Source organism: Cyprinodon variegatus, unplaced genomic scaffold (assembly GCF_000732505.1).
Source record: "Cyprinodon variegatus isolate N-32 unplaced genomic scaffold, C_variegatus-1.0 Scaffold181, whole genome shotgun sequence".
Lineage (NCBI taxonomy): Eukaryota > Metazoa > Chordata > Actinopteri > Cyprinodontiformes > Cyprinodontidae > Cyprinodon > Cyprinodon variegatus.
In genome coordinates this window covers 512,922-523,816 of record NW_015150634.1, presented here as the reverse complement: position 1 = coordinate 523,816, position 10,895 = coordinate 512,922, and the positions used below count along the sequence as shown (strand labels likewise).

The following is a 10,895-nucleotide window of genomic DNA, read 5'->3' as shown; positions in this document are numbered from 1 at the left end:
AGAAACAACACTGTCAAGGAACGCTATGGACAGCGGAAACATGCAAGGGGAGGAGTTTTGTGTCGGAGGTCGTGGATGAGTCTCCTCCGTCATACATTTTTTATTTAGGGAAAGGAAAGCGGGGATGAAGATGTCGTGGAAGAGGACAACAGGGTGGCAGAAGCTTGGTTTGGTGTAGAAGGCTTACAGCCGTACATGTTTGAGCCCTTGCCTCGCAACGCTGCCAGTTCTGTTAGCTCTACGCCTGCTGAAGACACAGACGTCCATCCCCGTGAACACTGGGACAGAACTCAATAGTAAAACCCCCACAGATTTTAAGAAAGAATGTTTTTTGAAAATAGAAATTTTCTAACTTATTTGGCAATATGGTCGGATAAAGAGTACATTTATATACAAGCCAGCATGATTTGAAATTTAAATATGATTTCCCTACGACTTTAAGAGTAAAACTCTCACATTCCATTGGCAAGTCATTGTATTTACCTACTTCTATGACATTAGCCAATCAGAGAGTAGGGCGGATCTTTAAATCGCGAACACCTTGCAGTGTGAGGTCCAATGGTCTTTTAAAGGTATTGTGGAGGATTTGCTAGAATTTTTGAAAAGATCCACCCTCTCCATTTAAAAAAATAAATAAATAAATGCATGTGCGAGAGTGTGCACGAGCCAATTTCTCCTAATGCATGCTCTGTTTAAAAGTTGCTGTTCTCATGCCTCATACAAGCTAACTGTGGCCGAACGTCCGCCCTAACCCCTAAATCCCTCAATCACTATATAGAGAAGAGACTTTATAGTGAAAGTAAACTTACAGTTCAGACAGATGATCACTTCCTCGTTAGTCCACCGGGCGGTGCCTGCGCCATCTTTGTTATTAGTTGCTGCTGTCGGGTAGCAGCAGCCTGTGGCAACAGCAAATCCCATAATGGTTGGCGAGGAGAGCTCTCCAAGCCAAGCATTCTGGGATATGTCTGCCTTTGATGAGGCCTTTCTTTTCTTCTCATACACTTCATCAACACTTTTTCTCTTACAACCCGTGTCCATTTAAAAAAAAAACGTGGTGAGAAAGGTGAGCTTCAATGACCGTCTGAAACCGTCGCTCACTACAGATATACGCCTGAAAGTGCACTTGTGCAGAAGAGGACAGCTAATGGGATGAGAACATAGGACGGCCTTACATAAACATGTCACCAGAATGATTGACAATTAGGAGGACCACTGATTTAGATGATCCACCTGGAAATAAAAGATAAGAATAAGTTGAGGTAAAGTTTCTCTGGATAAATCTAAATCAGAATATTAGTGTGTTCATCTCTGCTCGTCTCTCTCACCTTTATATTTCCACCTGTAGCCATGTCATTTAAACACTTTTAAGTTGCTGTCTTTTTAACTAGTAGCAGTAAATGGAGGCTTTCTGGGGGTCCAAAGAGGGAAGAATGTTGAAATAATAAAATCAAGAGGAGAGTGCACCGATCCAGGTTAGGAAACCTGGGAGGGATGAACTCACTTGATGCCTCAGAGATTAAAAAAAAAGGTTCTGTTATGGAAGTAAAGGAGAGACTTTAGAGGAAGATACCAAGGCTTTGCAACTGAAAGGAAGGAGAAATCCAGGAGCTGTTGATGCATAATCATCAAACTGACAGATTTGGTTCAAGTTAACTTCGCACCAAGGAGTAAGTGTGGTATGTAGTATGGCATGGCCCTGGTATTAGATGCCCTGACTAAATATAACTTAATCAAGTAGAAAATTTTAGCTTCAATCCCTGACTACAAGACCGTTAAGTTCATTAATTAATGTCAAAGGTTTAAAATATCACTATGTTTACAGCGCCTAACATATTGAAGTTAAACTCGCTGACCCTGTGCTAAAACATGGTGATAGCAGCATCATGCTGTGGGGATTCCTCTTAATTAGGGACGAAAAAGCTGGTTAGAACCAGTTGGAGGCTGTAATTGTAGGATCAGACTAAACATATACCCTCAGCTTATGATGGACTGGGTTGTCTGAGCCGGTCCAGATCTAGATCCAGTTTAGAATCAGTTCACATCTTCCATCCAGTTTGAAGGTTTAAGAGCAGTGGGCAGATATCTTACTGCAGGTTTTAAAAAGCTGGTAGAGACTCTGCTGAGATTTAAATAGGACAAAGTATGACAGGTCTGATTTTTATCAGATTATTTATCCTTTTACTTCTGCTTCACGTTAATGAGGATGGATGGTGTCTTGTCTGCTTTAGTTTGTTGAGAAAAGCTTTGAAATTTGCATCTAAAAAATTCTCAAAAGTAAAACGTTTTTAGTTTGAATTTTTATCTAAGGCATGTCTTATGTGTATGCTAGCTGCTTGGTCTTTTGCTATGGTTTCTGTTTAAGCTGGTGTAATAAATATGGCTGTAAAGCAAAGCTCCTGCTGAGTTTATGTCTCAGGTGCAGTCATTTTTCTTTTGATGTGGACCTCAAACCTTTCTTTTTCTTTCCTTCTGCTCTGCTGCAGGTTCCGGCATTCTGCTCTTCATCTTTCACGCCAACTTCCTGAATGAGATCACAGCCAGACTCTGCGGACCCTGCAGTGTTCATGCCGTCATTCTCAACGACAAGTTCCAGCTGCCCATTTTCCTGGTTGGTGCTGTTCCCGCACATCTTTCTGCTGTTTACTTATTTATTGTCAGGCTGAGCAGACCAAACGGAAACCAGTAGGTGGAAGCGTAAAGACCAACTTGGCAACTGGAAGCCACATTGTTTACTGTCTGTATAACACTTTTTGTTTTTCTTCTTCACTCTCACTAAATTTCTTAAAGCTTTCCACCTAATTGTCATTATTCAACCATCTATTTAGTCAGAATTCTGCCCAGAGTGCAAATCAGTAAAAAATACGTAATACTCAAATAAATACGTATATTTATTTGAGTAAAAAAAAAAAAAAAAAACTACTAAAATTACTAAATTACTCTCCACATGCATTTTGAACATTTTATGGTGCAGATTGATACCATGAGGCTCTCTGCAATCCTGATTTTCTTTTTTATTGGCCTTGTAGATTCTCTGGATCTGTTTCTTTGCTGTCATGTCAACTTTTGTCACTTAACAGGCAGAACCAACCAGACAAAGTAAACTTCCTGTGATTGAAGAAATCCCGCCTCTTCAGACAGTGCTGTTTTCTTCCAAATAGCAGCTAGCAACGTTAGCAAAGCATCTTCAGGCTAACAGCTGTTCTCTTATCTCTCTTATTCTCTTAAATTACTGATTTTTTAAATAACAGTTAAACTCAGTTGTCAGTGTGTTCTGTCAGCAGTATAAATAAGATCTAAAAATTATAAATATTAAGTTATAATCTTCCTATGAGCTAAGCTAACGTTAGCTTCAGTGTTTTGAGGCTTTAAACTATAAACTCTGGTTTATAGTGTAAAACCGACATTTACATTTCTATTTGGTTTACAGCTAGTGTTAAGCATTTTCTTTTTTGTCTATCATGTTAATAACATTGTTAGTTGACGACAGAGTTGGCTGCTGGATGTAAAGTCAGAATTCTTCTCTTTTTAGAGGCCAGCTTTTAGCCTAAAGATGATTTGCTAACATTACTAACCGTAGTTAGGAAATAAACCAACAGTGTCTGAAGAGGTTGGATTTCCTGAAAAGCAGCAAATCACAAATATTTGACATTGGACACAAAAACTGATTCCTACGTAGGAGAGAATCTACAGGCGCATAAATAGTACAGGTTTTGTGCAGGTCATTAAAAATCATTAAAAGTCATTAAATTATTTTTTTAATTAAGGCCTTAATTGGCATTAAAATTCATTAAATATGTTTATTGTGGTATTTAAAATGCTTTATTAAAAAAAACAATTTTATAAAAACAATTTTGTCAGACATATTTTATCACTATATATTTGCTTGGAACTGCTTCCGGTTGATCGCAAAGCTGTAGGTGCAGAAAAAAAGCTTGAGTCTGAGAAAAAGCTAGAGAATGGGGGGGCCAACAAAAGTGGCTGGAAAACAAGGAATTCGGGACATGGCTGCAGCCTGTCAACGGGTACCTGTTGGTGACATTAAAATTATTTCTAAGAGCATTAGAAGAGTTTTAAAAAGCATTAAGTTTGAGTTATTCATTCCTGTATAAACTCTGTAGTAGGGGTGTGAGAATAAAATCGATTCTTTCAAAGATTGCGATATTTCACTTAACAATTTAGAAATTCAGGGCTAAATGGATCATAAATGTAAAAACAAAAAAAAAAATTACAGGCAAATTTATTGTCTCACTTAGATATAATTCTTAAACCCCCAGCCACTAGATGGCAGCGCACAGTTAAAGAGCCTATTATTCAGCTGCTCTGCACCAGCTGCAGCAGAGCTATGAAGGATCTCGTGAGTTTTTTTTTAAATTATATTACAAAAATCACAATATCTTCTTTTTTGTTAATGTATCAGGATAAATTGTGTGGTGACACATGTATTGCGATGTGTATCGTATCACCAAATTCTTGCCAATTCACACCCATAATAAGAAACAAGCCACAAGAGCAGAGGACGAGCATGCACCGAGGCGTGTGACAGTGAATGGTAGAAATGTGTGTGGAGAGGAGTTTAGGTGTAATTTAAATAAAACTGCTCACACATTTGATAAATAGCAGATTTTACATCCATCTTACATTGTGGCCATTTCTCAATGTGTGTACTTGTGCTTTCTCATGCACTCATGAAACGTCAGATCAGCCTCAGCCTTAGTATTGTTCCAATTCACAAGATCAGCAGACCGAGAACAAAGTCCCCAGATGTTGTTCTCGCTCCTCCCTCTTTACCCAGCATGCATCAGAGCAGACTTATCTATTCTTGAGATTGACAGCTGTCCCAGCATGCACAGCTTCAGCTTTCAGTAGAATGCTCACAGAGCTCAGAGTATCAAGTTAAAGGTTCTCTTTTCTGTTGCCGTTATTCTATAAAAGTACGTTTTAAGATCATTTGAGGCGAGAACATTATACTTTTAAAGTAATAGAGAAATAATATTTAAATGTCAAATTATTCTGGCTTAAATATGTATATAAATGTACTCTTTATCGGACAAAATTGTCCCAAAATTACAATAAAAAAAAAAAATCCTGTCTTAAAATGTTTGTTTTTTTTCCGTTATCTTATGCAGGCCCATTAGTTATATGTCAGCCTGTACACCTTAATTCGGCCAATCATATGTTAATGGGCATCTGTCAACTAAATTTTTTATGTCATAGTATCTCTATTCATATGTCGTAGCTAATATACGCAACTCACGGGGATGGATGTCTGTGTCTTCAGCAGGCATAGAGCTAACAGAACTGTTAGCGTTTAGAGGCAAGGGCTCAAACATGTACGGCTGTAAGCCTTCTACACCAAACCAAGCTTCTGCCGCCTTGGCGTCCTCTTCCACAACATCTTTATCCCCGCTTTCCTCCTCTAAATAAAAAAATGTATCATGGAGGAGACTCATCCACGACCTCCGACACTAAACTCTCCTCTTGTATGTTTCCTCTGTCCATAGCGTTCCTTGACAGTGTTGTTTCTAAGTCACCATTTTAGTGCTACTTGGTCCTAATGGAATTTCCCATTGGGAACCTCTTAGCACTAAGGTGCTAACTGGTTAGAAAGATGCTTCAGAAAAACCAGCCACAACCAAACCTGCCTGCAAATCTTCCGCCACAGCAATCCCGCCCCCTTGATAAATGACCAATCACATTCAATTTATTCAATCATGTAAAGTCGGGCACCACTCAGGAGAATTCGGAAATGCAACGGTTGGAAGGGCCGCTTCCCTATGACTTTATGGCCCATTTACTGATTTAATGTGGGATTTAAAAAAAAAATAAGCCGATGCTGTATAGAGAGTATACTAGCAGACCTTTGAGGCTAACCGCAGGCAGGGCTAACGTTAGCCCGTCTGCAGCAGCCCTCTCTCAGCATAGCCATGTGTGAAGTACTGAAGTATTCTATTTGTGTTTATCTTACTGTGTTAATTATTATTCCCCCAGTAATGAAAAAGGTAAGAATATTATTATTTAGAGACTATTAATAATAGGAGTTGAAATGCAGCTCCAGACGAGCAGAGCGTGTGGCGACCTCACGAGTACGTTTCTGTTCCTATTGATCCATATTTATGCTGCGTGTTCCGTTCTCCCTGAGTCCACACTTTCCTGTGTTCTTCTCTAGAACATACTTGGCGAGGATACTACTCCGTAATTGCGTTCTTGTGAATTGAGAAACGGCCTGTAAATGGGTGTAAATTGTTACATTTATAATAACTCGCCTTTTCAAAGCAAAGTTAATCAAATGCCTGAACCCCAAAAAGTAAAATAATAACTAGGAATAAAACATTTAATTTATGTCCTCAGGGAAAATATTGGAATGAATCACAGCTAGATCTGATCAAATAAATGTCAGAAGATCACTGTGACCTTCTGAAGGAAGTTATTTACTAATTTTTTTAAATATTTCTCAGAAAGCTGTTTGATAGTTTGTTTTAACGTGTTTTTTTTTCTTATTATTTTTTTGTACTAATTGTTCTTTCTGTTAATGATTTCAGGATAGTCACTTCATCTACTCCTTCAGCCCCATTCCAGGGATTAACAAACTCTTCATTCGTCTCGCTGAGGCGCCAACAGCCAAGGTGACAAACTCACTGCAACACCGAAAAACCTCCCAACTCTCACAGCAACATCGCTGCTCATTATTGATAAGCCAGATATTTCTGCAGTTCTTTCCTGATTTTTTTTTTTCATGTGAAATCTACACTGGTTGACAGAATACGGTAAAATGGAAGACCGACATAATCTGTGTGGGTCTGACTAATGTGTGATAATATTAATGTTATGAGATGAAAGTGGGTCATCATGAATGTGTAAATGAATAGAAAACGAGTCATTTGTGCGACAGGGGGAAGAGATGTCATCATATTTTTCAATTTTTAAAAAATCAAGCTGAGCATTAATAAAAGGCTTCTTAGATTTTGTTGAAAAAAGAAAAAAACAGGATGGAGTTAAACAAATAAGGGGTACAGTCATCCAGGTGCTGCTTCTCATCCTACCACTTTGAAGCATCTTTATAGACACCAAACCCTCAAGCTAAAAAAAAAAGACCTAACACTTTCTCGCTCTACTTCATCCTTCCTTTTTCCTTTCCTTGTGACCTTCCCTTCTTTCCATATCTCCTCCCACTCTTTCATTTCTCTTCCTACAGCCTTAACGTCTTTGCACTTCAGGGATTTCTGCCATTAATTCATAATAATCTTAAGAATTTGTATTTTAAAGTACCCTAATGGACTAAGAAGTCTAGAAAGCTGAGTCTGATGTCTGCATGTAGGAACCCAGCTTTCAACCTTGTTAAATATTTTAGTTTTTACTGAGGTGCAGTTCCGTTGGTTAAAAGGGTTTGTTTCAATGGATACCAACAATTTGGCCACTAGTGTTTTTGTTCTTTTACTGTAATCATCTTTATTTTTTTATTGGTGGGCAAAGATTTTTTTTTTAATCTAGATTAATCTGTAATCTTGGAATTAATCTAAATTAAAATGGCTCACTTGAATTTTGTCAAAGGGCATAATGATTTATTATTACATTTTGAGCTGTTGCTGCATACAAAGATTGAGAATATTGAACAGTATGTGCCCGGCCTGAGTAGTTTTGGCATCAGGATTTTTTTGCTTAATCATTTGCAACCGGAAATAAGTGTCTTTATGTAGACTTCTCCCAAATGTACTGTTGATGAGCCTCCGGAATCAGGTGGTTTCTGCTCTCCTCGAGCATTAAGCTGCAGCTTTTAATTCCAACATTCGCTGGTGAGAAAATAAAGTCAATTTAAGGCTCAGGGACAGATCTCGTAGAACTAGACGGATATTTTTTCTAAAAACTGCAGGTGAGAAAGGCTAATGTTCTTCACCTTTAGTAGAGGATGCGAGACCATGAGTTTATTTCCTCCATGAAACTCCTCTAAATGATCTCAGCAGCTGTTGCTCAGTATGTAATTAAACCCAGAGACCTCAGATGGAAAATATGGAGTGAAATTTGTTCCATTATTGTTTCAAGCAAAGGTTTTATAAACTGAAAAATAAAGAAAAAAAACAATCTAACTTTGTAAATTGAAATTTAAAGAGAATATGATTCCTAAAATCTAATTTGAAAATAATACAATTAATAAAATTCAATCTATAAAATTGAAATTTATAGAATAGCAGTATATAAAGTGAATTTTGTTCCATTATTGTTTCAAGCAAAGGTTTTATATACTAAAAAATAAATAAATAAAAAATCTAAATTTCTAAATTGAAATTTAAAGAGAATATGATCCCTAAAATCTAATGTGAAAATAATACAATTAATAAAATTCAATCTATAAAATTGAATTTTAAAGAATAGTGGTATATAAAGTGAATTTTGTTCCATTATTGTTTCAAGCAAAGGTTTTATAAACTGAAAAATAAAGAAAAAAAACAATCTAACTTTGTAAATTGAAATTTAAAGAGAATACGATCTCTAAAATGTAATTTGAAAATAATACAATTAATAAAATTTAATCTATAAAATAGAAATTTAAAGAATAGTGGTATATAAAATCTGACAAAAAATAATCACATTAAATGTATATAATTTGAAAATATAAAATATGAAGAAAACCTTTGAGGGTGAAAAGTTGAAAAATAAAAATCTAAAAAAAAAGAAAAAAAGCTGTAAAATTATGGGTGTTTCTACTTACAACATAATATGATACCGATAAAAAAATATATATATATATTTAAAACCGTTGTTTCTGAAGTGGGATGAGACGGGTCTAGTCTTTTTAAAAAAGTGATCAAACAATTATCTATATTAAGTAATGATGCCAAAAAAATGTATACCCAAATATTTGTTTTGTTTTAGAAATAATTGAGGTAATTAAAGACATTTTTGTACTTTATGTCAACAGCCTAATTTTACCTCCTCTCTGCAGATCCTAAGTCAGAACTTTAGCTGGGCCACTCTAAGGCTTTAATGTCAGAAGAAAGTCTTTATTGCTGTTTAAACCCACATAAATGGTTGGATAAAGGATTTTGGGCTTTGCTCTAAATATAAAGGAAGAAGATCCCGGTTTATCAAACTGCATAAATATATTGAAAAGAAGTGTAGAAGTGTGCAGCGCTAGAGCGGCAGCTGATTTCTCCTTTCCTGGTTCTTATCACAGCTGTAACATCAGACTTTTGTTTTTCATCCTAAAACATCCTCCATTTTTGGGACGTCTGTGGGGTTTCTAACTTCTGTAACGTCCTCTCCTCAGGTGAAGCTCCTTATCTGTGCGTACCGAGTCCAGCTGCAGTGACGATCTAAATGAGAGGCGTCTCACCGCCGGACTCAGACCTGAGCTTGGCTTCGTTCCTCCTGCGCTGATCGCCGCTCTGCCTCTGCATGGCAGTGGGATGCTCTCACCTGAAGGACTCCAAAGACTGAACGCCCTCGTGCCGTGCCTTTCCCCGGGTTCCACCTGCTAACTGATAGTTTAGATGCGTGTTTTCATTCCAAGTCTAGCTGGTGCGTTTCTGTGTGGAACCTTTTTATGCATTCAGAGAATACAAACGGATTTTTCCTCATCAACTCCTCAACATCTCAGCTTTTTAGATTTTTTAACTTACAAAGGTAACGCTTCTTAATTTTTTCTGATTTTTAATGTGCTTGTTGAATTTTTGTTTTTTTTTATGCCATCTCCAGGAACGGTAGCTATTACTGGTTTTGCTAAATCAATAACCGGTTTAGTAGTAAAGTCACTACATCCTTCCAGGAAGCTCAAACACTGATTCTGCATCTTTTCTTCTTCCTTTAAGGTCCTCCATCAGATTTAGCTCCACCGCAGGGAGCTAATTTACATTTTTTTTTGTGAAGTTTTCTTTGCCTTCCAATGAAAGTGTTTTCTGCCTTTTTTTTTTTTTTAATATATATATATATTTTCCAGTTTGTACATATTCACACGATATAAAAAGCTATATGTGAAAAAGACGTGGTTATAAAGAGTGATTTGATGACTGCTAATGTGTCATGACTTTATTTTCAACTGTACAAGTGGGTTAAGTTATTTGTGCTGTAAAAAGCTGTTCATTTCTGTTAACCTCTAACATTTCTCTAATGTATCCTGTTTACAGTTTGTTGCAACTCTTTGTAGTCATAATAAAGTGCAGAACTGCGATATTTTTACATAGGTACTGTACAGAACTTCCAATTAAAACTTTGACTTCATTCTCGGCCTTGGTCTCCTGACTTTTTTCATCATTAAAAGCCGAAATTTGACTTGAAGTAGTTGGTTTTAAAATTTGATCATGGCACAGCTGAGCTTCACACATACAATCAGTACGGAAAGTATTCAGACCCCTTTAAATATGTCTCTTTCATTGCAGCCATTTTCTAAAAAATAATAAAGTTCATTTTTATTTCTAATTAATGTATCCTCGGCACTCCATCTTGACAAAAAAACAAATGTAAAGATTTTTCCAAATTTAATAAAGAAAAACTGAAATATCACTTATATCATAAGTATTCAGACCCTTTGCTCAGTATTGAGTAGAAGCAACCTTTTGAGCTAGTTTAGTCATGAGTCTTCTTGGGAATGATGCAACAAGTTTTTCACACATCTGGATTTTGGGGATCCTCTGCCATTCTTCCATGCAGATTCTCGCCAGTTCTGTCAGGTTGGATGGTGAGCGTTGGTGGAAAGGCATTTTCAGGTCTCTGCAGAGATGCTCAATAAGGTTTAGTTCATGTCTCTGGCTGGGCCAATCAGGAATGGGCAGAGTTGTTTCCAAGCCACTCCTTTATTTTAGCTGTGCTTAGGGTCATTGTCTGGTTAGAAGGTGAACCTTCGGCCCAGTCTGAGGTCCTGAGCGCTCTGGAAGAGGTTTCCTTCCAGGATGTTTCTGTAC

The 10,895-nt window shown here is 37.0% G+C and overlaps 1 protein-coding gene across 1 annotated transcript in view; it reads left to right on the top strand.

Moving 5' to 3' along the window:
• The window catches only part of mphosph8 (M-phase phosphoprotein 8), a 46,367-nt gene extending 36,146 nt beyond the window's left edge, over window positions 1–10,221 (top strand). The window contains exons 12-14 of the mRNA XM_015378905.1: window positions 2,487–2,611; window positions 6,543–6,626; window positions 9,266–10,221. Of these exons, the coding sequence (XP_015234391.1) occupies window positions 2,487–2,611; window positions 6,543–6,626; window positions 9,266–9,307 (251 nt within the window). The 3' untranslated portion in view covers window positions 9,308–10,221. The remainder of the gene's footprint in view (window positions 1–2,486; window positions 2,612–6,542; window positions 6,627–9,265) is intronic.
• The last annotated feature ends 674 nt before the right edge of the window (window positions 10,222–10,895 follow it).